The 24788-nt window shown below is 35.2% G+C and overlaps 1 protein-coding gene across 1 annotated transcript in view; it reads left to right on the forward strand.

The window, feature by feature from the left end:
• TTN (titin) overlaps window positions 1-24788 on the forward strand; it is a 277274-nt gene that overhangs the window by 125103 nt on the left and 127383 nt on the right. The window contains exons 123-158 of the mRNA XM_027126990.1: window positions 27-110; window positions 354-455; window positions 875-985; window positions 2762-2842; window positions 3035-3103; window positions 3337-3420; window positions 3582-3665; window positions 3955-4038; window positions 4261-4344; window positions 5115-5195; window positions 5498-5704; window positions 6613-6690; window positions 6898-6972; window positions 7176-7268; window positions 8058-8135; window positions 8329-8502; window positions 8710-8793; window positions 8985-9062; window positions 9572-9655; window positions 9916-9999; window positions 10209-10292; window positions 10488-10838; window positions 12359-12433; window positions 13216-13290; window positions 13951-14043; window positions 14640-14717; window positions 15689-15757; window positions 15900-15989; window positions 16127-16420; window positions 17244-17324; window positions 18467-18544; window positions 19087-19170; window positions 20932-21015; window positions 21136-21219; window positions 24398-24475; window positions 24625-24708. Of these exons, the coding sequence (XP_026982791.1) occupies window positions 27-110; window positions 354-455; window positions 875-985; window positions 2762-2842; window positions 3035-3103; window positions 3337-3420; window positions 3582-3665; window positions 3955-4038; window positions 4261-4344; window positions 5115-5195; window positions 5498-5704; window positions 6613-6690; window positions 6898-6972; window positions 7176-7268; window positions 8058-8135; window positions 8329-8502; window positions 8710-8793; window positions 8985-9062; window positions 9572-9655; window positions 9916-9999; window positions 10209-10292; window positions 10488-10838; window positions 12359-12433; window positions 13216-13290; window positions 13951-14043; window positions 14640-14717; window positions 15689-15757; window positions 15900-15989; window positions 16127-16420; window positions 17244-17324; window positions 18467-18544; window positions 19087-19170; window positions 20932-21015; window positions 21136-21219; window positions 24398-24475; window positions 24625-24708 (3681 nt within the window). The remainder of the gene's footprint in view (window positions 1-26; window positions 111-353; window positions 456-874; window positions 986-2761; window positions 2843-3034; window positions 3104-3336; window positions 3421-3581; window positions 3666-3954; window positions 4039-4260; window positions 4345-5114; window positions 5196-5497; window positions 5705-6612; window positions 6691-6897; window positions 6973-7175; window positions 7269-8057; window positions 8136-8328; window positions 8503-8709; window positions 8794-8984; window positions 9063-9571; window positions 9656-9915; window positions 10000-10208; window positions 10293-10487; window positions 10839-12358; window positions 12434-13215; window positions 13291-13950; window positions 14044-14639; window positions 14718-15688; window positions 15758-15899; window positions 15990-16126; window positions 16421-17243; window positions 17325-18466; window positions 18545-19086; window positions 19171-20931; window positions 21016-21135; window positions 21220-24397; window positions 24476-24624; window positions 24709-24788) is intronic.

Here is a 24788-nt window from a genome sequence, read left to right on the forward strand (position 1 = left end):
TCTAAAAGTGCACAATGTTTTTAAAGTACCAGCTCTGCCTAAGAAACCTGTCCCTGAGGAGAAAGTTCCCGTGCCAGTTCTTGCTGCTAAGAAAGCCCCTCCTCCCCGAGGTAGGATTTGTCACAAGCCTCTGACAAAAATCTTTCAGCGGGTGGATTCTTTTTCCTATCTGGTGTCTTCTTGTACTGACCCTTTGTCTCTCTTGGATAGAATTTTTGTGTGTATATACTCGTGATAAGTTATGTAATTTGCTAGTGAAAGTGGTGTACTGTGCAAATCTTCCCCAAACTTTAGGGAGAGAAAATTGTTAAGATTCTTGATTTTTAAGCTTCAACTTTAATCCTTTCTTAAAGCTGAAGTTTCTAAGAGAACTGTCGTAGAAGAAAAAAGATTTGTTGGTGAAGAAAAACCATCCGTTGCAGTTTCTCAAAGAGTGGAGGTCATGCGGCACGAAGGTATATAATCGGAAGTGAGGGGAGAAATGAGTTTGCATGTGTTTCCTCCAAGTCTTTTCTTCTTACCACATAGTTTACTTTAGAAGTTGTTCTTATCAGTGTCTGTTGTGGCCTCTGAGACTGAATGTTTTGTGTCTACATTGGTCCTGAATCATTCTAAGAGGGTGAGTGGGGTGCTGAACATGTGGTAATTGTGAAAGTGGCCTCATTTGGGCATAATCTGAATATTCTTCTCAGTCTTGCGCTGTACTGTCCCCTCACCTGAGCTCAGCTCTCTCCTTCTTGCAATGAAGAAGCAGTGTGAAACCACCCCCTACGCAGATAGAAGAACATTACCCATCTATAGGGAACACATCGTTATAATCAGTACTTCAATGGGCTATTCGGGCTGAATTTAAAGTAAATCTTATCTTTTAAAGTATCTGCAGAGGAGGAATGGAGTTATTCAGAAGAAGAGGAAAGAGTATGTGTTTCAGTTTATAGAGAAGAGGAAAGAGAGGAGGAAGAAGTGGAGGTTACCGATTATGAAGGTAAATAATGCAGATAAGCTAGTGGTGACCTGGCGTCTTGATAAGCTGTTTTCCTTCACAGATTATTTATCAGATTAATGAAAGTGACACAAATTCAGTGAACGTCTACTGGTCTTATCTGATGTATCTTTTGATCGAAACACAAGACTCAGGAGCATTAATTAAACATCCAAAGTATTTCTTGTCCATTCCCTCTAACTTGACTCTGTAGGAAACAAGCCTTCATATTTATAGGTAACTAATGGTGCAAATATCTCCATACACATTTATCCTTTCAGTAGATGGGACTTGGTTTCAGTATGGTGGACTGCCATAATCTTCACCTTGGTAGTCTAATGTCTAAAACATGGGTAACAAATAACAGTGTTGATAGGACAACTCACTAATGTGTCCTGACTCACAGATTTTAAATGAATAAGAAATTATATACATTATTACATTCCAGAAGTCAAGGCCAGGTTTGAGAGTGAGGCACTGAACACGGAGGGTTTTCCAACATTCCGTGTATGGAGAAAACAATCGTGTAATATCTTTCATTAGATCAATTTGTTATTCAGATGTTCACATACCTCTAAAGCTAGTTCTCTATAGCTTAGGATTGAACAACGAGCTTTAGTTCAATGTTGGGATACCCTTTTAATGAATTAAGACACCCCTGGGTTTACTGCTAAAGTTCAGCATTCTGGCTAAAGCTATATATCTGAAAGAACTTTACTAAGAAAGTTTTAATGTAGCTCTGCTTTAAAGATTAATCCATAAGTTTCTCAGTAAATTAACTGTCTTCCCAATGAAAAGATGAATAGAATTGTACAGGCAGATGCCCTTGAGTGTATCTCTGGCTAATAAAAGGGACCCCACCTCTTCTCCACTTGGAAGAAAAGTCCATGTGAAATCCAGATGTGCAGTCTTAATGGAATGGCTTAGAACAGAGCAAGACTTGACTTCCTAGAGGAAGCTCACCAGTTCTGTTGTGCTTCCTGGGAAAGGCCAAGATGGGCATAAGCCAGGAATCTGATGGATTCAAAGAGGGTCCTATCCCTTCTGGAAATGTTTGGGAAACCATAACATGTACACAAGGAAAGTTCTCATTGCATGAATATAATTTCAGTTTTTTATACATTATAAATTTCTTTTAGTACTATAGACTCTGATTAAAAGGAAAGACATTTTATGATATTCTTATGTTTCCATTAAGCCCAAAGACTTAGGGGAAAGATGGGTAGCCTGTTAAGTTTACTCCTAGTGTTTGTAACTAGATCTTTCTATTCTATAATTAATCTTATACACAGACTCAAAAATCATAGGAAGGCTCTTTCCTCGTCCACCATAGCTACTCTCGCAAAACTTGGGGAAAAAGTCTTGTTTCCAAGTCCTCAGTAGGTTTTTCATATGTAATACAGGTCTTTCCTTTCTTTCTTATGAACCTTCTTATGATTCCTCAAGTATATTTTTGAAACTTGTCTTCAAATTCCTGTGTTCTTGTTAACTTAGCTGCTAGGATTGTTTTTACGTCTTGCACTTGTCCTGTTCTTCCTGTGAATACAAGCATTGTTATCTTTATGTTATACTTACTGAAACTTATTTTCTATGCTCTTTATTAAGGTGTGTGCTTTGATTAAAATCTTCTTCTTTGGGTATTTTAAATGAGAACAATCAGGGAGTTGGAAAGTGTTAAACTTTTACTATTTTACTTACTTTTTGACATAATAAAGTACAGCTAAAATTAAACATGAAAAACACTACAACCTATCTTCTTTGAAATTGATATCTTTAAAGTGATGGAAGAGCCTGAGGAATATGTTGTAGAAGAAGAGCTGCACTTTATTTCTGAGAAAGTGGACGCTGAACCAGCCGAAGGTAGACCAACTCTTAGATTAATTCTAGCCCCATATGTGTTTGGCTTGTCCCATTCTTAATGTCCTCTTGTAGTTAATTTTTTGTCTGTATTGCAAATGTTGATAAACATCATGTGTAATAAAAATATTCCTTAAATTTTTATTAAAAAGAAATCTGGACATTTCCACAAATGTATTTTATAATCTTTTCAAGTGCCTAAGAAGAAAATTGTACCCAAACCGAAAACTCCTGCTAAAATAGAGGAGCCTCCACCAGCTAAAGGTACAATTCTCTCTCGAAGAAATGGGATACCATTTGTCTTAATAGCTATAATAATGCCTTTAGTTTGAATAACTGCCTCAGTTTTGTCAGCATATACGTGTAAACATTTTTACTGACTATAGACATTAATGTTTGTGTAAATGTGTGATCTTCTCATAAAGTGAGTTCTTTGCCCCAAAATTACACTTCTCCTGTAATGCAAACTAATATTCTTAAACCTAATATTTCTAAAGTTCCTGAAGTACCTAAGAAAATTGTGCCAGAAAAGAAAATTCCTGCTGCAGTTCCCAAAAAGGAAAAGGTGCCACCAGCCAAAGGTATATTGGACTTTCCTTTATTCTTGAATAATACCTGTCTTTTTAAATCTTAAATTGATACATTCTTCAAATTTTTGTGACATTAACAAGAAAATAAGTGTGCCTATGTTTAGCGTTTTTCACATTTGTATGTCTGATCGTGTTGTGCAATGTCTTTTAAGTGCCAGAAGAGCCAAAGAAACCAGTTCCTGAAAAAAGGGCTCCTCCCAAAGTGGCTAAGATAGAAGAACCTCCTTCCACCAAAGGTAAACGAAACCCCCCAGCACGACAACTAGAAACATGTCTTGTCTTTCTCGTCCTCTCACTGCTGTCCTTGGGTCACCCCTTCCGTATGGAGGTTATTGGTGTATGTTGGCCGCAAGGATATATTATTGCCTTGTCTATGGTGGACTATTACTTACTTGTGGTGAAGTTCATTTGTGCGTACCTTGTAAAATTGTTATACTCTAAAATCACAATACTTTCTGGCTAATACATTTTTTTAAATTCCACTTTAAGTAATATAACTCCGTAATCCTAAAATTATCTTTCAAGTGACTGAGAGGCACATGCAAATTGCCCAGGAAGAAAAAGTTCACGTTGCTGTAACTAAAAAAGTGGAGCCTCCAAGACCAAGAGGTACATGGGGCCTTTCAATACACAGAATATTGCACCTACCCTATTCTCTTTACCAAATACACTCGTTATGGGTGTTGGGTTTTTGTTGTCATTGTTATAGTTGTTTTATGTTTGAAATCGTGAAAATATCAAGTCTTTTATGTTTGAGTTACTACTATACAACTACCTTTTTGTTGTTTGAATGAGGAAAACAGTTCTTTAAAGTGAAATCTGTCTTTAAAGTGCCTGAGGAACCCAAGAGAGCTGTTCCAGAAGAAAAAGTTCCAAAACTCAAGCCTAGAAAAGAGGAGGAGCCACCAGCAAAAGGTATACCAACTTTTCCAAAAATCAAAATAAGCTTTTAGGTATCAAAATAAGCTTATAGGTATAACTAATCTAGTGGAATTGGGATCTTTAGAGAAAATAATTTAAATATGTATTACAAAGTAAGTAATATGCATATGCTATTCCGTGTCATCTCAAAACTAAATATTTCTGATACCAGAAAATATTCTGTCTCTTCTTCTCAAAAAAAAAACAAAAACAAAAATGAAACTCCATACAAACGTGTAGATACTTTCCCTTAAAACGAATTTATCTTCTAATGGTTCTTTGTCTATATACTAAACTCCTTTGCAGAAATGCTTGTTTTGTGTGGCAACCTTTGATGAAATTAAAAGTTTTTAAATCCTCAATTTTCTACATTGTGCCAGTAGAGCTTATGAAAACACCTTAGAATTAAAGTGAAGAAACTATTCATGTGATGCAACCTTCTGTCTAATGCTTGTTTGATAGTCATTGTTTATACTGTCTAGTTGTCTTTTTTTATTTCTTTTATAAATACTACTTGATCTTCTTAAAGTTATTCAATGTCTTTTAAGTATTAAGTAGCTTAGAGAAAAGTATTTGTATATATATTAGAACATGTTTATTTCCAAGTCTATTGATTTTTCTTACCACTTAAATGAAAAATTTAAACAACGAGCATGGTTATGGCCATCTTTGTCCTCTTTGTCCTTGGATTGCACACACAAGTTCTCTTAACACATGTTATTCTGAATCTTGCAATTCACTTTTAATAATTATTCTTTTTAAAGTGACTGAACTCAGGAAAAGAGCTGTCAAAGAACAAAAGGTATCCATTGAAGTTCCAAAAAGAGAACCTCCAGCAGCTAAAGGTATATTGTGCTTTGACTAAATAATAAAATGAAGCATGAACCTACACAGCTCTTTGCCTGTTAGTTTCTAATTTGACTCTCATTCTTTATTGGCTTATTGTTGCCTAAAGGCAGGGAATCTAACATTTGAAATTATAAATAGCAAATGTACACTCTGTAATACCTTGGCCAGCAAAGGACAGTCAGGGTCTCCCATAACCAGTGCATGAGACTATCAGCAAGGAATGAGATCACAGCACATTGTCACTATGGTCCCTAAATGGGCTTCAAGTAAAATGCACCTGTTGTCAATATTATTCCAGAAGTAACTGTAACAGCAGAGAAAGAATGGGCTTACACCCAGGAAGAAGAAACTGTTTCAGTACAATGGGAAGAGGAATATGAAGAACATGATTATAAAGAATTTGAGGAGTATGAACCAACAGAAGAATATGATCAATATGACGAGTATGAGGAGCATGAATTCGAACATTACGAAGAGTATAAAGAACATGAAGAATATGTCACAGGTATGAGCAGATCTGCAAACCTGAAACCACATTAAATATGAGTAAAATCCATAGAACAGGATAAAATTTTGAATGCCCAAAGAAATTTGGAAAGAACTTTGTTTTGTTTGGCAAATTCAGAATTTTTTTTTCTTCGATAACTTCTAGAAAAAAAAAATCTCTATAAATTGTAAAGTTGTGTTAGAGTTTGGTTCTGGGCATAATCTATTTCCTCTCCTTTTTGCTTATAAGAAAATGTCATTACGTTTCTTTCTCCAAAAGGTCAAGAGTCTATCTTCAAGTGCCCTTGATCATTCTAATACATGACCACAAATTTCTCAACGTCTCTCATCCTGAACCTTGTTATCATCAAACATAATAGGCTATTGAGAAAACACCCTACCCTCGGGGTTCCCATCATCCAAACTTCACAAAGACTGCTTCAAAAGTAAACACAGAGAAAGCCAACACAAGCCATTGTGTTTTATCTTTGTGAAGATCAAATCTGTAGGAATAAGTTTCTATTGGAATTTCAAAATGAAGCAATATTATTTCACTTATTCTATTTTTGATGTTTCACAGCCTAGCTTTGAGAATGTTCTATGTAGTTTTACAAATAGAATTAAAAAACAATATTATATGGGGAGGAGTTTAACCATGATTTTGTCTACCTGAAGTGAAATGATAATATAATATGTAAAAGGGAGTCACAATTACCTAACTGAAGTAAATAGCAAGGAGGAAATAGCAATAAAAGCTTTTTTAGGTCTTTTACACCTTATTCTACTCGGATCTCTGATTCTCACTCACCTCTAGAGTCTATGCCTATGCTGTAGATAAGATGTATTATTTTAATTCTTCGTATCCATTGAAGAAATATATTCTAACAAAAATGTCTAACATTAAATACCCTGTATATATTTTTAAAGAGCCTGAGAAGCCCACCCCAGTAAAGCCTGTCCAGGAAGAACCGGTTCCCACAAAACCAAAGATCCCACCAGCTAAAGGTAGAGTGAGAAAAACATTATCAGTCATGAGACCTGTGGTCCCTACATGTCTGTCCAAGTATAAATCCATGTTGAAGTGGCAGTGTACCAATCGTGTGTGTGTTTGGGGTCATTATGTTGTACATCATATTTCTTATTTTTTTCTTCTTACTACTCTTAAGAAATTTGATTCAGGTTTTTAAATCTGTTAATATTGATGTTTTAAAGTGCCGAAGAAAGTGGTCCCTGAAGAAAAAGTACCAGTGCCCATTCCTAAGAAACTCAAACCTCCACCGCCCAAAGGTACATGGCAGCGTAATAACTACCAAAAACATCTTTTTTGCTTATGTTCTGTAAACGTGTCTTACTACCTTGTCTGATGTTCTTTGTCTTTACTGAATATATTGTTTGGTGCTGATTCTTACATTTCTCGGCATTTCATGTATTTTTATTTACATATTCGTGTGGTTGGTTTTAATGGTCTTTAATAATTAATATCTTTAAAGTGACTGAAGAAGCAAAGAAAGTTGTTGAGGAAAAAATACACATTTCAATTACCAAACGTGAAAAAGAGCAGGTGACTGAACCAGCTGATAAAGGTATACTTTCCTTCCTCGATTGTGGTCTTTTATAATGTCTCTTTTAAAACTAAAGCAGCTGTGTTTTGCTTTTTTTTTTCTTCATTGTTTTGTGTCTTTTATATTAATAGTTAGGTGGATGTTGGATGTAAAAATCTGTAAATACAGGATAAAAAGATAATGTTATCTTAAAAGGAAAAGTTATTTCGAAGTTATTTCAAAATATATCCATAGCTTCTTATACAGTGGCTGTGTCCTAACACATGGCTACAATACATATAAAATAGAATGTTTGGATTTAAAATCAGTGACCATTTGGCACATTCCTGACTTATCTAAATTGATGTGATGATATAACAATATTCACCACAGTTTAATACCTGTTTATTGATCCTAAAGTCATTTTGAAGATTGAAAAAAAGAGTTAACTCAATGTCTAACCATTTTTCCCTGCTTTTTACTATTAAGTAACTTCGCTGCAATTTCAGAAAGTATACTTATCCAGAAGTAAATTTAGCTTTTCAGTAAAGGATGTTTCATACAAGCAGAGATACCCAAACACTAAACATCATTTCACACTTGGTCTCTGCTGCCTCAGACCTCCTTGAGTACTTTTGTATGTTTTTATTCCAGTAAGGTTCAGAATCCTTTCCATGGAGAATCTGAAGTTTCTTATGAATGAACAATCACATATCTCTTATATGAGAGGCACTTGCAGCATTACTCTATTTCCTTAAAATACAATAAAGCAAGCATTCGCTGGGTACCCTGTTTCTGACAATAAAATTTCCTTATACTTAATGTTTTAAGTGCCCATGAAGCCCAAGAGGGTTGTCACAGAAGAAAAAGTACCTGTTCCTAAAAAAGAAGTAGCAGCACCTGTTAGAGGTACCTATATTCACTCTTTTTAATGTGTTGTTTGTCTTTTTTGGTATGAAATTCATGTTCAGTTCTATGTGTAAAGTTCTGTGGGAAAGATAAAGCCTATTCCTTCTTCTATTACAAATGGGTATGTTCCTAACGTGTCTTAATCTTATTGAATAATTGGAAAATATCCAACCTAAAGATAATATCTTTAAAGTGCCTGAAGTACCTAAAAGACAACCAGAAGAGATTGCCTTTGAAGAGGAAGCTGTAACCCAAGTAGAGGAATATTTTGAAGAAGAAGAGTACATTCATGAAAAAGAAGAACTCGTAACTGAAGAAGAAGAGGAGCTCATAACTGAAGAAGTGGTACCAGTGGTACCCGTCAAAGGTAGATTATATCTCCTGCCAAGGGATAAGCAGCAGCATCTTTTGTATCCAATTTGGTCAGATTCTGGGATTTATTAGCACTGATGACCAATTCTGCTTATTTTAGAAAAAGACACTTTTAGATGCTGAAGTATGATTTCTGTAGTTGCTTTTCACATTTTATATCTTTTCTGCAACATTTCCAAAATTCTTCATAATATCTTTAAAGTGCCTGAGGTACCCAAGAAACCTGTTCCAGAAGAGAAGAAACCTGTTCCTGTTCCCAAAAAGAAGGAAGCCCCACCAGCAAAAGGTACACCACCACTCTTATCATGAGCATATAAAAGACTTCATCTGCATATAAATAGCTAATTATCCTGAATTCAGAACCTTGTGTGTGTTACTGTCTATTCTTTGAAACTGTCCTGTTGTTTGTTAACTATCCTTTGTGTGGATGTGTTGTTACTGGTAGTAAGAACTTATCAGTAAACAATATCTTTAAAGTGCCTGAGATTCCTAAGAAGCCAGAGGAGAAAGTTCCTGTGCCCATTCCTAAGAAAGAGAAGGCTCCACCAGCTAAAGGTACATCTCTTTGTAATCCATCAATGGAATAGTGTAATAATTTACCCATGTATTGATAGTATAACTTGGTGAGCCGTATCAGTTCTTTCCCCCGTGATGATATTAACAATATTAATGCCAAGACAAGCTGGTTACTGGAGCAGTTTATTGTGTATTTATCTCTGAAATTTTACCTTCAAAAAAGCATGCTGGTGCTTCATGCTTGGTTCCTCCTCTTTAGTGGAAAGTTCTTAGAGTAAAGCAAATTCTAATTGTAATACCAAAAATGGACAAAATCATCATTTACCAGACACTGTGTGTTGTCTTTATCAGTCTATGTTTTTTCAGTGTTTTTTAATCTTAATTTTTGTGCATTTTCTGGCCTTTGTTTTGTGGCTGTTATAATTATTATTTTCATTCTTAAAGTGAAATTGTTAGAATATCTATGATGCTTCAATAAGGCCTAAAATTGCTAGATTCTTCTCTATGGGTGAAAAATTTGATACTAACCCTATTTGATATCTTTAAAGTTCCTGAAGTACCCAAGAAACCTGTACCAGAGGAGAAAGTGCCAGTACCTGTTCCTGAAAAGGTGGAAGCTCCACCTGCCAAAGGTACATGAACTTGCAATGTCATAAAATTTTTTAAATTTCAACTTTGCATATGAGTAAAAAATTAAATGGTTCAATTACGTGCTCTTTGGGGATACAATGCTTTAGTATTCCTTTATGGAAAAGAAAAGATTTTATTTTAAAGGTAAAATGCTTCTTGAAGTAACTTGGTCATACTCTTATGACCTTAATCTTTTTGAAACTACACTTAGACTCAAAATTTTAGGTTGTGTAAAATGTTTCTCTAAATCATTTCTTTAAAGTGCCAGAAGTGCCCAAGAAGCCTGTGCCTGAGAAGAAGGTGCTGGTTCCTGCTCCTAAGAAAGTAGAGGCTCCATCTGCAAAAGGTACGTCACTTCATCATTTAAAGTCCATGGGAAAAAACCTTACATTTACATATATTCACATACAAATTCCCGTATAACATTACATGTTTTAAACAATTGTCTATCTTGTTAGAAATATAAAAGTCAGATATTTCATGATTCCTTTTTATGTCTATCGCTCTAAGACAAGTAAAAGAGCACATTCTTAAAGACAAATAATATCTTTAAAGTGCCAGTGGTGCCCAAGAAGGTCATCACAGAAGAAAAGCAGCCAACTCCTGTTCCGAAAAAAGTGGAAGCTCCATCACCCAAAGGTACATTAATCTCGAACAAAACCAAGGCAAAAAAGGAAAACTAACCGGCATTATACAGCCTCACTAATTATAATTACTTATGTTGGTGACAGTTGATGCTTTATGATCACAGAATATTTGCTTTTCATGTTGTCCCACTGTTTTGAATATTGTACATAAAAGTGATGCTTGTCCGATTGAAAAATATCTTTAAAGTGCCAAAGAAACGTGAGCCAGTTCCAGTTCCAGTTCCTGTAGCTCTACTTCGGGAAGAGAAATTTGTATTTGAAGAAGAAATTGTTCTTGAAGAGGAATTTCTACCTGAGGAAGAGGAAGTTCCACCAGCGGAAGAGGAAATTCCACCTGAGGAAGAGGAAGTTCCACCTGAGGAAGAGGAATTTCCACCAGAGGAAGAGGAAGTTCCACCAGAGGAAGAGGAAATTCTATCAGAGGAAGAGGAAGTTGCTCCTGAAGAAGAGGAAATTCCTCCTGGGGAGGAAGAATTTGTACCTGAAGAAGAAGAACTTCTTCCAGAAATTAAACCTAAGGTGCCAGTACCTGCACGAGGTATAGCAGTTCTTCTTGAAGTCATCAGGCCTCTTTTGTGTTGAATTCTGCCTTTCCATCTTTTTTGTTCATCTCTAATTTTATCTATGTTGCTTTACTCTCTATGTCTTCTACCATCTAAATCTTAGAAAACATTCCAGTCATGTGTGCTCTTATTGTTTTGTGTCTGTCTTATGTGTTTATTTATTGTAAATCGTCTGAATGTCTTTTCAAATTTTATGATATGAAATGTTATTTAGTTGTTTGTGGCCTTATTCTCATGTGTCTTTTTGTTACATAAACAGTGCTGTACATGTGATTTTTAATGTCTTAAAATGAATGTTTTTAAGTGCCTGAAGTGCCAAAGAAACCTGTACCAGAGAAGAAAGTCCCTGTTCCAGCTCCTAAAAAAGTGGAACCTCCACCCAAAGGTACACCTCCCCAAAGTGAATACACATTCTTCATCCATACGTTCACCAGAAAAATTATAGTTGAACTGGGATTTGGGAAAATTTATGTTTGTAAACTAGATAGTCACATTAATTTCTAAAAATGTTCAGGAACACTGATATCCACTTTTTATTGGCTGCAAAGCAGTATTCAAGAGCGAAGATGGAAGGAAGTATTGTCCCAAAACTGCCCCCAAAATTCTACCCAATTCCCTATAATTTTATTAAGCATAATAATTTTCATATAGATATTTTACAAGGCTAAATTATCTACACAAAAAATACCTGAAATATATGATGAACAAATCTTCTTAAATGTCATCCTTCAACCATGTATATTAAGTGCCTTTATAACATCAGGATGAAAAGGTAAAAGAAAGATTAATGTATTTATGAAAGCATTGCATAAGAGCTTATGTCTTCTGATACATACATACAGATGGTAGCCCAGCAGGTTTTGATTTTAGCCTTGAATTTGTATCTTGCTGTGTTAGACTGAGCAAGTCCTTTAACTGATCTGAGCCTAAAGTTCCTCTCCTATAAAATGGGGATACTAATGTCAGTTCTAGTAGGCTCAGATATTATTGTGAGGATAAAATTAAGATATATAAAAGTACTCTATCACTGAATGAATAGTATCCAGATTTGTCATATTCAATCAGTTCATAGTACAGGACATAATATATTTATGCCTTAAAGCTCAATAATACTTTCTGCAAAAGTTTATGACATCACTACTTAAAATAAACATAACCTCTCCACTAGGTTAAATAGTCTTATAAGCAGTGAAACAGTAAAGCCGATCCTTTATTGGATTTCAGGAATTCAGAAATATTTTTTAGATAATGATTTAATTAATTTCTAGTGAAATTTAAGTGGATGAAATGACAGCATCTGTCCTCTGGTATTCAAATAGGTTGCTGATCCCTTCCTCCACAAAACCTAATGATATCATCACACCTGGGCTCCTGACTTGCATTAGGTCCCTACCCTGAGCAACTGTTGCATGTTGGTCTTTCTCTGTGGACTTCCTGTGTTCTCTCTTTTTTGTCCCTCACAATACATTCTTACCATGGAATGATGTCTTTAAAGTGCCTGAGGTTAAGAAGAAAGTGCCAGAGAAGAAAGTGATCCCTCCCAAGAAAGAAGAGGCTCCTCCTGCCACAGGTACTGCTATTCCCAAGCGAATTAGACACTGCCATTTCTTTCTTCACCTGTAAAAGCCAAAATGTCCCATTTCCCAGTATTTGTTAACATAACTTACATTATCGTGGTGTCCATTGTCTCTGTGCTTGTGAAATGAACTTAACAAAATAAAATAATATCTTGAAAGTGCCCATGGTGCCTAAGAAGCCTGAACCAGAAAAGAAGGTGCCTCCTCCTGGTCTTAAGAAAGCAGTGGCTCCTCCTGCCAAAGGTACATCACTCCCAACAGGGGTGTGTTTGCTTCCCCGATGTTGAACTGTGATGCTCTTCACTTAGGGATGTTCCATATAGACGTTTGCGTTGTGTGGTCTCTGTGTAGTCGTTAGTTGGGACTCTGCTGCATCCGTGTTTGTGCTGTGTCAGTTCTTCTACTTTGTGTTTGTGTATTTTATGTTGATTTGTCTATGTATGTTGTTCCTACAAAATAAAAATACTAAACTTGTATATATTTAAAGAGCCTGAAGTACCTAAGAAACCAGTCCCTGAAGTACCCATTGCTCTCCCTAAAAAAGTAGAGGCTCCAGCAGTAAAAGATAGAATATCTCTTTAATGGACCCTTTATCTTAAACCACAAACCTCTTATTTTTGTCTCATTAACTGATGCTATGAAATGTCAATGTTTCATCTGGTGCATGTGCATTCTGTTATTAACTCTCTTGGGTTGAAAAACGGGGAACTTGGTCTTTATGTACTCCTCTTGGTTCCTGCATTTTAAGCACCTAAAACAATCAATATCTTTTAAGTTCCTGAGGTGCCTAAGAAAGTGGAAGAAAGACGCATCATTGTCCCTAAAGAAGAGGAAGTTCCACCAGTTGAAGGTAGATGACTTTCTAAGAAAATAGCATTTTCAAAAGCATTATTGTCTTATTTTTGTCTAATATTTTCAGGAGGTAAATGCACATTTCACTCCAGAAAATAAATGTATTCACACTGTAAAAGAAATTACTCTTTACCTAGTAGAAACTGGATAGGCAAACTAAAACCGATCGAATCTCTCTTCTTACATGCTTAGGCTGTTTGTTTCCTTGTTTGTTTGTTTGTTTTACTTTAATGAGAATCTTTGAAGGGAAACCATATTTGCCATTGGAAATTTTTCATCAGGTGACTTGGTGGGCAGTTGTGGGATTAGCTTCTCCAGGAGGAGTTCCAGTTAAGCCTAAGTAACTGGTGCAGAAAATCTGACTTCTACCCCTAAGTGAATGTTTGACTTCAAAAAAATCCACCTCCATTAAAAAAAATAATAATAATTTAAACTAAATTCTTTCTGAAGTCCTTTCCAGTTCTAAAATTCTGTGAAGGGCCTAACATATTTTGAAGACGCAGTAAGACCTTTTCCAAGGATGAGTGAGTTTTCACATGCACTTAGAAGGCTGAGTTAACTATGCTGATAAGACAACCTCAGTTTTCAGATGTATCATTTTAGTCTAATATTTAAATGAATTATAAAAATAATTTACAAAATAATCATCTTTTTAAAGTGTTTGAGGAGCCTGAAGAGCCTATTCCAGAAGAAGAGATCCCAGAGGAACCACCTCGCATAGAGGAGGTTGAGGAGGTGGCGCCACCTAGAGGTACAGCTGCTTTTATGAGTTGGACATTTAAAATGTCTGGTGTTCCGAATCTTTCTCAGAATTCATCTAAGCCTGATACTCGCCAGTATACTTTTCTTACATCATATCAATGATAAATTGAAGATTAATTACAACTGGCACCTGAAACTTTGTGTTCCTTTTCTTGACCCAACTTTTTCTACTGCGTCTACAATTCAGTTAGAATGAGAGAGAGAATTTTATGCTATTGACACTTTAATGTTTTTTTGGCCAGATGCTATTGTAATACTTTCTCCTAGTTTTCAATCCTTAGTTTTTTTCTTCAAGTGGGGAAAAATCTATTTCTATGGTGTTTGCTCTTTAGAATAATTGTTAGGCTATCATTGCTAAAGACTATGACAATCTTTTTATAGTTGGTATTATGTTTGCTTATAGGATTTCCAAGTACTATCCTTCTCACCTTTAGAGTCAATACTTCATATATGCAATTACCATTTAGGTTGCTAATATATTTTTTAACTAAATCAATGTTTTGTGTTTGGGGGTTTTTTGGTATATGGTTGTTGTTCTGTTAATTGCATGTCATTTTTCAAAATGTCCATGAACTATCTTTTAAGTGCCTGAAGTGGTTAAGAAAGCAGTACCTGAAGCACCTACTCCTGTTCCTAAGAAAGTGGAGGCACCACCAGCTAAAGGTATAACAAATCCTTTTATTAAAGACAATATCTTTAAATTCCCATTCATTTTCTTTTTAAAAAACAAAAGTATCTTCATTCATTACTTTCTTAGAGTCATTTAAATAGGAAACTTATGACATTGATTAAGAACCTGTCAAATATAATTCATTCGATTGTTTTAGCCTTTTTTGGAATGTTAATGAATGATTATGTGTGTGTGTGCGTGTGTGTGAATTATTCCAGAATATTCTTATTTTAAATAGCTGAGAATTTTAATGTTAATAGTACATCTCTCTATACTTATATACATTACAATGGATCCTTCTTCCCAACATTCCATTCCTAGATTTTATTCCATTACATAAGTCGAATTTTCTCGTGGAATTATTATAATAATTATGTCTACTGTGTTATTTTATGGAGGGGGGTTATCTGTTCTAATGCTTAGATAATAATTATTTTAAAGAGCCTCGTGTCCCTTTTGTAATATCTGGCCAGAGCATTCAAGGTTATTAGAAAACGTCTATCTCTCATTGTTCCTAATTAGGTTAATGCTTCAGTAGCACTCCTAATTGATTAAGTTATGCTGTCCCTATTGCAATAGACATCCTCAGCAGACACGATAGTGCCCAGCAGAACGTGACACCTGTATCAAGGCTTAAGTACTCTATGATGGTAATCACTTGAAAAAAGCCTTCATCAAATTAAAAATAGTAGAAGTAGGCCCAATATTGGTAATTCCTGCTATTTGAAAAAAAAAAAAGGATAGCACAGGTTCTTTGTGGACATACCTTCTTCTAAGGTGTGGGTAGTACAAATGAGTGATTTGGAAAAATATCTTTATAGCCTCTAAAATTGGTGTCCAATTTTACAATAGAGTGACTTCTTAGACTTCGATTATTTGTAATGTTGATGTTGTTTCTGATGTTTTTATTTCATGTTTATCATTGAGTATTGTCAGCTAACTGAAATGCCTCATATCTTTAAAGTGCCAAAGAAGGTTCCTGAAGAAAAAGTACCTGTTCCTGTTCAGAAAAAAGAGGCCCCTCCTGCCAAAGGTACATCTCTTTTTAACCTGAACTTTCTTATAATCTTTTTCATTAAGATGTTTATGTCTACATGTCTTGATCGTTTTTGATGTCTTTTGCCTATGGAATCTTGCTCTTGATAGTCTCAAATATTAAAACTATGTCTTTAAAGTGCCTGAAGTTCAAAAGAAAGTCCCAGAAAAGAAAGTCCCTGAAAAGAAAGTCCCTGTGCCTAAAAGAGAAGCTGTTCCCCCAGCTAAAGGTACTTTGGGGAAGATCTTTGATTTTCACGTGTTGCTGCATGAAAGCCTTTCTCAGCTGTTTTTATATTTTGAATTTACGTCTTCATTTCTGCTGTGTTTAAAAAAAATAGATCTCTTAAAATAGATACTCTTTCAGGGAGAGCTGTTCTTGAAGAAAAAATATCAGTTGCTGTCCACAAAAAGGAAGTAGTAAAAGAAAGAGCAGAATTAGAAATAGTGGAAGCACAAGTGGAAGAAGCTCGTGAAGAAGAGTTCCATGAGGTTGAAGAATACTTTGAAGAAGAAGAGTTCCATGAGGTTGAAGAAGTCCTCAAAGTAGAAGAGTATAGAGCTGAAGTAGTACACGAAGTTGAAGAAGTCCATAGGGTAATAGAAGTCTTAGAGGCTGAAGAAGTGGAAGTATATGAAAAACCCAAAGCTCCACCTAAAGGTATAGGGAATTGTGCAGATATTACAAATTGTTATATGTTGCTCTAACTTCTTTTTTAAAGTACATTTCATATTCAGTTTGGACATTAGAAACCCACTTACTTTCCATGATAAAATCATGAAATACTTTAAGCATGAGTTTAAACTACTTGATAACAATGTTTGATATGGAGTAGAGATTAACCACAGAGTATAATTTTAGCCAACAAGATAATAATGTTTGATATCTACTTACCTAAGGAGATAACATAATTCACGGTATGAATTTGTGGATTCCTTTTTAAATCCAAGTAAGAGTGTTACGTGATTGTTATACGTACCAAAATATCTGGCCAGTGTCATCAGTTGAGTGAGAAAGAAACTCCTCAGTTCACTGTCCAGGCAAAAGAACCATTGCTTTGTTAGCATTTCAGTCAACTGTTCACAAACTGATAATTACTTATCCAAATCTTCCACCATTTTATGATATTTTCAGGAGAAATAACATTAAGGAAGGAAATGAAGTGTGGTAGTAGCACCTGCATTCTAGTATATTCTGAGGATAAACGTACAAATACATTCTCTGCAAGACTACTCCAGCTCTTGAACAAATTAATAATATGTGTGTAATATGAAGGAATGTGTGTGTGCTTAGTATACACAGTAAATTTACAATACAGATGAAATTTAGCAAAATCAAGTTTTTTTGGAGGTAAGTGTGGTATAAATTTTTAAAATATGAATAGAGAAAGCATTTTATGAGCCCTCATTGTACTAATTTTAGTCATCGTGGGCCATGATACTTCAGGAGTTCATTCTAAACCAAAACACCAATATCTTTAAAGGGCCTGAGATATCCGAGAAAATCATCCCTCCAAAAAAACCACCTACTAAAGTTGTTCTTCGAAAAGAGCCACCAGCTAAAGGTATTTTATTGGTGAAAAATTACTTAACCTAATTTTACATATAGTAGCACCTTGGCTGCTTTACAAGTTTGAATTCTACTTGATGTTTTTCTTCTGTGTTTTGTGTTTCTGGAATGTCTAAAACAAACTAATATCTTGAAAGTGGGTGAGGGGCTAAAGAAAGTTCTATCAAAAAAGAAAGTCACATTCTACTTAAAATACCCAAAGCAGTATCACTACTAACCAAACAGTGAACCCAGTTTTCCTTCTTTGGTACTCTTTGATTATATATTCACTCACCTGTTTATTGATAAATCCTTGTTTTCCTGTTAATTATTAATTTTAATGACCTAGTAAATATAAATACATTGTGACTGTGTGTTTAATGTCCCTGCTTTGTTCAGTTTTTGTTTTTTGTTTTTTTTATTTTTGGTTGTGTTGGGTCTTCGCTGCTGCGCAGGCTTTCTCTAGTTGCAGCGAGCGGGGGCTACTCTTCGTTGCTGTGCGTGGGCTTCTCATTGCGGTTGCTTCTCTTGTTGTGGAGCACAGGCTCTAGGTGCGCGGGCTTCAGTAGTTGTGGCACGTGGGCCCAGTAGTTTTGGCTCGCAGGCTCTAGAGCGCAGGCTCAGTAGCTGTGGCACACGGAGCTAGTTGCTCCGTGGCATGTGGGATCTTCCGGACCAGGGCTCAAACCTGTGTCCCCTGCATTGGCAGGCAGATTCTTAATCACTGTGCCACCAGGGAAGCCCTGTTCAGTTTTTAAACCTCTTGAATTTCACAGTAAAAATGAAAAACAGTAGCTTATAAATAATATATACTTACATTTTTAAGTCTCTGAAGCATTTAAGAATGTTATCACTGAAGAGAAAATATCAATTATTCCACCAAAACAAGCAGAAAGCACCAGCTGAAGGTGTCTTATTCATTTTTCTTGTCAAGTTCTTATGATTCTTACATGGGAAATTCCCTTGGATTTTTGTTGTTGTATTTGTTATCAAAATTCAACTCATTTTAATAACTGTAATGTATTCGATAAAGTGATGTCTGTATTTTATACTGTGGCTATGTTCTTTTCTGTCTTTACATTTCTATTATGCTCTACTTGTTAAAAAATCTTTATGAATGTTTAAAAGTAAAAGAAACTATTACTACTGTCTCCAAAGTACCTGAAGTACCCAAGAAAATTGTGGTAGAGGAAAAAGTACATGTTCCTGAAGAGCCCAAAGTTTCACCAGCTAAAGGTATCTGCCTTTGCTGATTCGCCACTAATACAAAACTCCCTTTTATTCATTTATTATGAGAAGAAAGAGAGAGAGATTTTTCTCCCCGCAACTCCACAAAATGGCTGAATTATGTAAACTTCAATTTATGTCCCGTAACATAATCCTCCCTTTTGTGACTACCCTCTGGGAACACAGGCCTAAGCCTAAAAGTTGGTTTTATTTGTACTGATCCTCTTCTTAAGCAATATTTAAATATTGACCCCCCCCCAACTTCTTTTTCAAAAATAATTCATTTTGGAGGCTATTTTCAAGTAGCTTTGGAAACAAATAAACATGTTCCAAGTGACAATAGAAAATGATGTTGTATCCACAGGACAAAGTCCTTCTAATATGACAAATCAACAACTCAACAAGGCCGTCTAGAGAGATGCATTGATTGTGTGTTTAGATGACTTATAATTTGGGGATTTTTGACATTATCCTTGTTAGATGCCCCTTTTTGTCTTGATATTTTACACCCAATGATGCAATTTTTTAAAATAAAACAAATATCTTTAAAGCACCTGAAGTACCCAAGAAAATCGTTCCAGAAGAAAAAGTTCGTGAAGCTGTTCCTAAAAAGCCTGAAGTTCCACCAGCTAAAGGTATACGCTGATACTAATCACAACATGAAATAACTCTATGTTTAGTTATTCATGGTTTAAAGTGAATGTGAGTGATGTAAATATTTGTCTTTTGTTTCTTTATATTCTTAATATCTTATATTTGGTATTTATTACAATTAATATACTAATATCTTTGAAGTTCCTGAGGTGCCTAAGAAAAGTATTCAAGAAGAAATATCACCCATAGTTCTTTCTGAAGATGCAACGATGTACAGTGAGTGTAGAAAAACTGGTGGTTCTCTTTGGTTCGTCTGTGTTTGTCTTCATAGCTTTTAAAAGTAAATATACTAATATCTTGTAAAATCCTAACATGCCAAAAATATTTGGCTAAAATTAGATAATTTGAATGACTATTAGCCTCAAGTTATATTTCCTCACCAATTTAAAAAATAAAGAGACCTGCACGTATACCGTTGCCCAATTTTAGAAGAGTCATTTGTCTTGTTGAATTTGTCATTGTCTTGTTAACCTGTTCTGTGTACAAATGTCTTCTGCTTTTCAGCAATTCATTTTCTCAGACCATAAGGCAACTTTCTTTAACTTGATGATAATATTTTACTTGGATATGTAGAATCAAAATACTTCAGCATTAGTATTTTTTACTCTTTGCAACAATCGTTGTAAACATTTTAGCAGTGCTATTCAAATACCCATAGATTTACGAGGCCATTAGAACCTCAAAAGAATTCTCAAGCCATTTTTGGTTTTGCCTTCATGCAAAATTATAATGAATTAATTTGAAGAGTAAAATAATATGAGTAAAAAATATTCTGAATAGAATACTGTTTAATAATCTGAATAGTGAAAATGCCAGCAGTCAAGATATCCTTCCATTTATTTGAATGTAAAATTTAAATACAATTTTTGTCACCCTATGATAATAGGTTTGGATAAAAATATATGATGACTCCCACCTTTGAATATCCTTTCTATACTTGAGTTTGGTTATTATTATCAGCCAGTCTTCCTTTCTGAAATCTGGAGAAATCTTTATTTTTCAGTTGCCTTATTTTCCAAATATTCAATCATTCTTATTTTTCTTTTCTTCTTCCAATCTCTGAATAGTTTTCACATTCATATTGAATATGAAGCCATAGACTAGATTTGGTTTGAAAATGTAGATAACTGGTTTCCTGGAACAGGAAAAGACTTGAATGAATTTCCAGTAAGTCAAATATTGGAGAATTCTTGATGTGCAACTCAACATCGACCCTGTTCCTTAAGAAAAAAAATCCATAAAAATTAACAACAATAGGGAAATTTTACCAGTATCTTTCTGCAGACAAAGTAAAAGAATTATATACTAGTCCCTGACCAGTGAATTCCTCAATTTTACCATCATGATCATAAAGAAATGCTGAAAAGTCCTATATCATAAAACTGGGAATGAGGCTTTTTCCTAGCCAGTGTGTTATTGTCACTAATTTGGATCTATGTAGTACTAGTCATTTGAGTTATCGATGTGTATTATGTATTATGTTTTTCTTAACACTATTCTTCATCCACCTTGAAATGCCCCTAATTGTGTAAATACTAACATCTTTAAAGTTTATGAAGTATCTGAAGAATCATCTCCAGAAGAAAAAGTACCTGTGACTCATCCTCAAAAGACAAAAACCAAAGTAGCAAAAGGTATATAATACCAATGACCCAGTGAAGAAAATTTATTTTTGGCTCATTTTAAAAGCTCAATACTTTCCTTCACCATTTATAAATATAACTATACTCATATCTTTTAAGTGCCTGAACCACCCAAGAAAGTTGTTCCAGAGGACAAGATATATGTGACTATTCCTAAAAAGAGACAAACACCAGCAACTAAAGGTACATTCCAACAACATCAAACTTGGATGAATATCTTTGGCTTCAAGACTCAAAAATTGCATGTTATATAATCTACTGTTTTTATAACTTCTAAGTGTAAACCTACTAATATCTTTAAAGAGCCTGATACAACCAGAGAAGTATTTCCAGAGGTGGAGTTACCTGAGGCTGTTCCCAATATTCCAGAGCATCTTCCAACTGAAGGTATAATTCTTAGTTACGATAATCTAAATAAGAAAACCTTTCTTCATCAGTCTGCAAAATATGTTCACTGCTTTGTGTAGATTTTCACAACCTCTAATGCTAAAATACTAATATCTTTAGTCTCCCTAATGTACCCAAGACAAGGAACTATCTATGACTTGCTCCTAAAAAGTCAAATCCCACTCATATAATACATAAACATTAGAACAAAAATAAAATTTCTAATTAAAGGTTATAATATCTGCTAATATCCCTAACTTTCTTTGTAAGTCATGTCTTCATGTCTTTGCCTTTCTCAATTAAAAAATACTAATATCTTTAAAGAGTTGGAAGTCTCCAAGGAAGATGTTCCAGAGAGACAACCTCCTGTTACCAAAAGAAGAAAATTATCACCACCAAAAGGTACAAGCCAGAAGAAGGTTGACTTTCTTATCTCATGACTGTAGTTGTACTCACCACGTGTAAAAATACTAATACCTCTAAAGCTCCAGATGATACCAGGGAGATCACTTCAGAGAAGTGGGTCCCCCAAAGTAGCAGCTCGACTGGGTATATACATGTCCCCATGAGTCATAAGGGGGAAAAGTCCATAACTTTATACACATGGAGATGCTTGGGCTATAAATTTTATCTATGAGCCCTCCAGGCTATTTCCCCTCCAGGGAAAATATATATACATATAATGTGCAGATGTGACCCAGATGGAAATAGCTATTGCTGTTTCCTTAAAAAATAAAATTCAGACTAGCTAAAAAAAACAATCTATATGAGAGATCACCTATAACATTTATATCCCTGAAACTAGACTGAATAGGCTCACCCCACAGTGCTCTAAAGCAGAAATCAGTGCCGTAAAATGACAGAGGTGCTTGGCTGTAGACTATAGGTTAGTAATTCAAACACTCCATGGGGTTGAAATTCCAGGATATAATACAACTACCTGTTGAATTGTTCTTCTATTAAAATAAACTTACTACCAAAAACAAGCACATAATTTTGAAATAACTGAATTTGCCTAAGACTTAAATATCATAGAAATATTTTTAGAAAACCATGACTTAAAGAAAATAAAATATTAAATTCACTGTGGAACTGTTCTATCTGTAATATCATCTCTACCCGAGAGCCTTCTAAAACCAGGGCAGTTAAAACCAAAACCAGTTAAAGTTGGAATTCTGCCCTGAATATTTATTTGCTCCTCTCATTGTCTTTTATTTTTAAAGAGTCCTACGTTTTCTCATTTTGAATATTTTCAGATAAATCAACAGATGAGAATGTTTTAAAACCTCTCCAAAAATTCGTCACAATACCCATGATATTCTGTAATTTAAAGAATATCTGAACATTTTGACAATATTTTCTCTGTCTGAAATATTTTAGTTGTTCTCCTTCCTCCTTTACTTGAAAAACAATCACCTTTTTAAAGTGCCTAAGGGACTTCCCTGGGGGTCCAGTGGTTAAGACTCCATGCTTCCACTGCAGGGAACATGGGTTCGATCCCCTGGTCAGGGAACTCAGATCCTGCAAGCCGCTTGATGCAGCCAAAAATAAAATAAAATAAAGTGCCTAAGGTGAGGGTACAAAATAAAGCCAATCCAGGTAAGGAGCTGTTTTATCCTCTGCAAGCTAATAGCAAAAGATACATTGTTAATTATTTAAAAATCAATTTTTTTCACTTAAAGGTAAATTTTTATCTCAGTTCCTATGTATCTACCGTTCAAAGAAATAAAATTACTAATATTGCTAGTGCCTGAGGTGACCAAGAAAACAGCTCCCGATAATCAAGTATTCATACTTTTACCAAAGAATCAGATTTGGGGAGCAGGGAGGTCACCCAGTCTGGGACATTCCTGTAGGTGGGGTTTTGACTAAAACTCTTCATTGCTCTTCATCACTCTGAAGTACAATGAATTCATATCTTTAAAGTGCTTGAATCACCTCAAGAAGTTGTCCCTGTAAAGGAAATACTCATAGCTGCTCCCCCTGAAATTGAAACACCTTCCACTAAAGGTATCATTCATTCTATCATTCCTTCCTTCATTTATTTAACAAATGCCTACTATGTGCATGGTGCTGGGGAGCTGGGGAATAATAAACAAAGACAAGATTTGATTCCTTTCTTCAAGACTTTGTACCTCATCCAGTTCTTGAAGGAAGCACCCTTGTAGACATAAAAGTCACTTTGGTTCAGTTAATGTCATTAATGTCTCCACTGATCCCTTAACCTCTAAGTATAATATAATACTAATATCTTCAAAGTAGCTGAAGCTGTGCAAGAAGTTGCTCCTGAAATGAAAGTATCTGAGGATGTTCCTAAAGAGGCAGAACCTCCACCTGTGAAAGGTACCTGTCACCTCTGAACAGATACTGAAGAAATTGTCTGTCTTCGGTTCTTAAAACTATGTGTTTCTAATGTTATTCCTAACTCCTAAATGTAAATATACTAATATCTTTAAAGCACCAGAAGCTCCACAAGAAGTTCCCTCTCAAAAGAAAATATGTGTGACTGTTCCTATCAAAACAGAAAACCCTCCTATTAAAAGTGTTCATTCAACAAATACTTCATAAGGAGGGTCTACAGGGTCATAGGACCTCCACTAGTTGCTGGAGAAGGGTGAGCACATCTTCTCAAGGATGCTGCTAATCCCATTCAACTTAGTTGATTGGTGGGGCAAGGGGAGAATAGGCAGAGAAGAAACTTCTAAAAAACTACATTTGCTAACATATTGTGGTTATTGTTTTCATTAATCATTTTAACTCCTAAATGTGAAATACTAATGTCTTTAAAGTGCCTGAAGCTGCTCAAGAAGGTGTTCCTGCAAAAAGAATTCCTTCCAAAAAAAGAGAACCTCCATCAGTTAAAGGTACAAGTCCCCATGCCGTCAAGTTCAAGAAGTAGCTCCTGTAGTCTTTGAAAATATTTTGCTGTTCCTACTGATCTTTGCAACACTAAATGTTAAAATACTGATTTCTTAAAGTGCCTGAAGCTCCCCAAGAAATTTTCCCCGAAAAGAAAACATATGTGGTTCGTCTTGAAATGACTGAAGCCCTTCCTGATGAAGGTATATGTTGCTGGAAGCTTAGAAGTTTGGAAAAATGTCTTTTCCTGTATAAATGTATTTCCTGTTTGTGTTGATTCTTGTAACTCCTAAACGTAAAAATATTAATATCTTTAAAGTGCCTGAGGTGCCCGAAGAAGTTGTCTGGGAAAAGAAAGTGCATGCTCCCCAAAAGCCTGAAGTTTTATCTGTCAAAGGTACATCCTAACAACCCCTCAGGAGGGAATAGAGAGGGCTATGGAAAGAACCGCCTTGCTAGCCTTGAAAGTGCTTTTGCTGTGTAAATGTGATTCTTGTCTGTGTTGATCCTCATGACTCAACTGTAAATGTACTAATATCTTCAAAGTGCCTGAGGCTCCCAAAGAGGTTTTCCCTGAAAAGAAAGCACCAGTGGCACCTCCTAAAAAGCCAGAAGTCCCACCTGTTACAGGTATTTGTCACAAACCTTAGGCCTAAAAAGGCATAGCTCTTCTGCTCTTGAAAGTAATTTGTTCTAGTGATCTCATAACT

This window comes from Aethalodelphis obliquidens, unplaced genomic scaffold, assembly GCF_003676395.1.
Source record: "Aethalodelphis obliquidens isolate GAN/ISIS:26980383/991018 unplaced genomic scaffold, ASM367639v1 scaffold2, whole genome shotgun sequence".
Taxonomy (NCBI): Eukaryota; Metazoa; Chordata; class Mammalia; order Artiodactyla; family Delphinidae; genus Aethalodelphis; species Aethalodelphis obliquidens.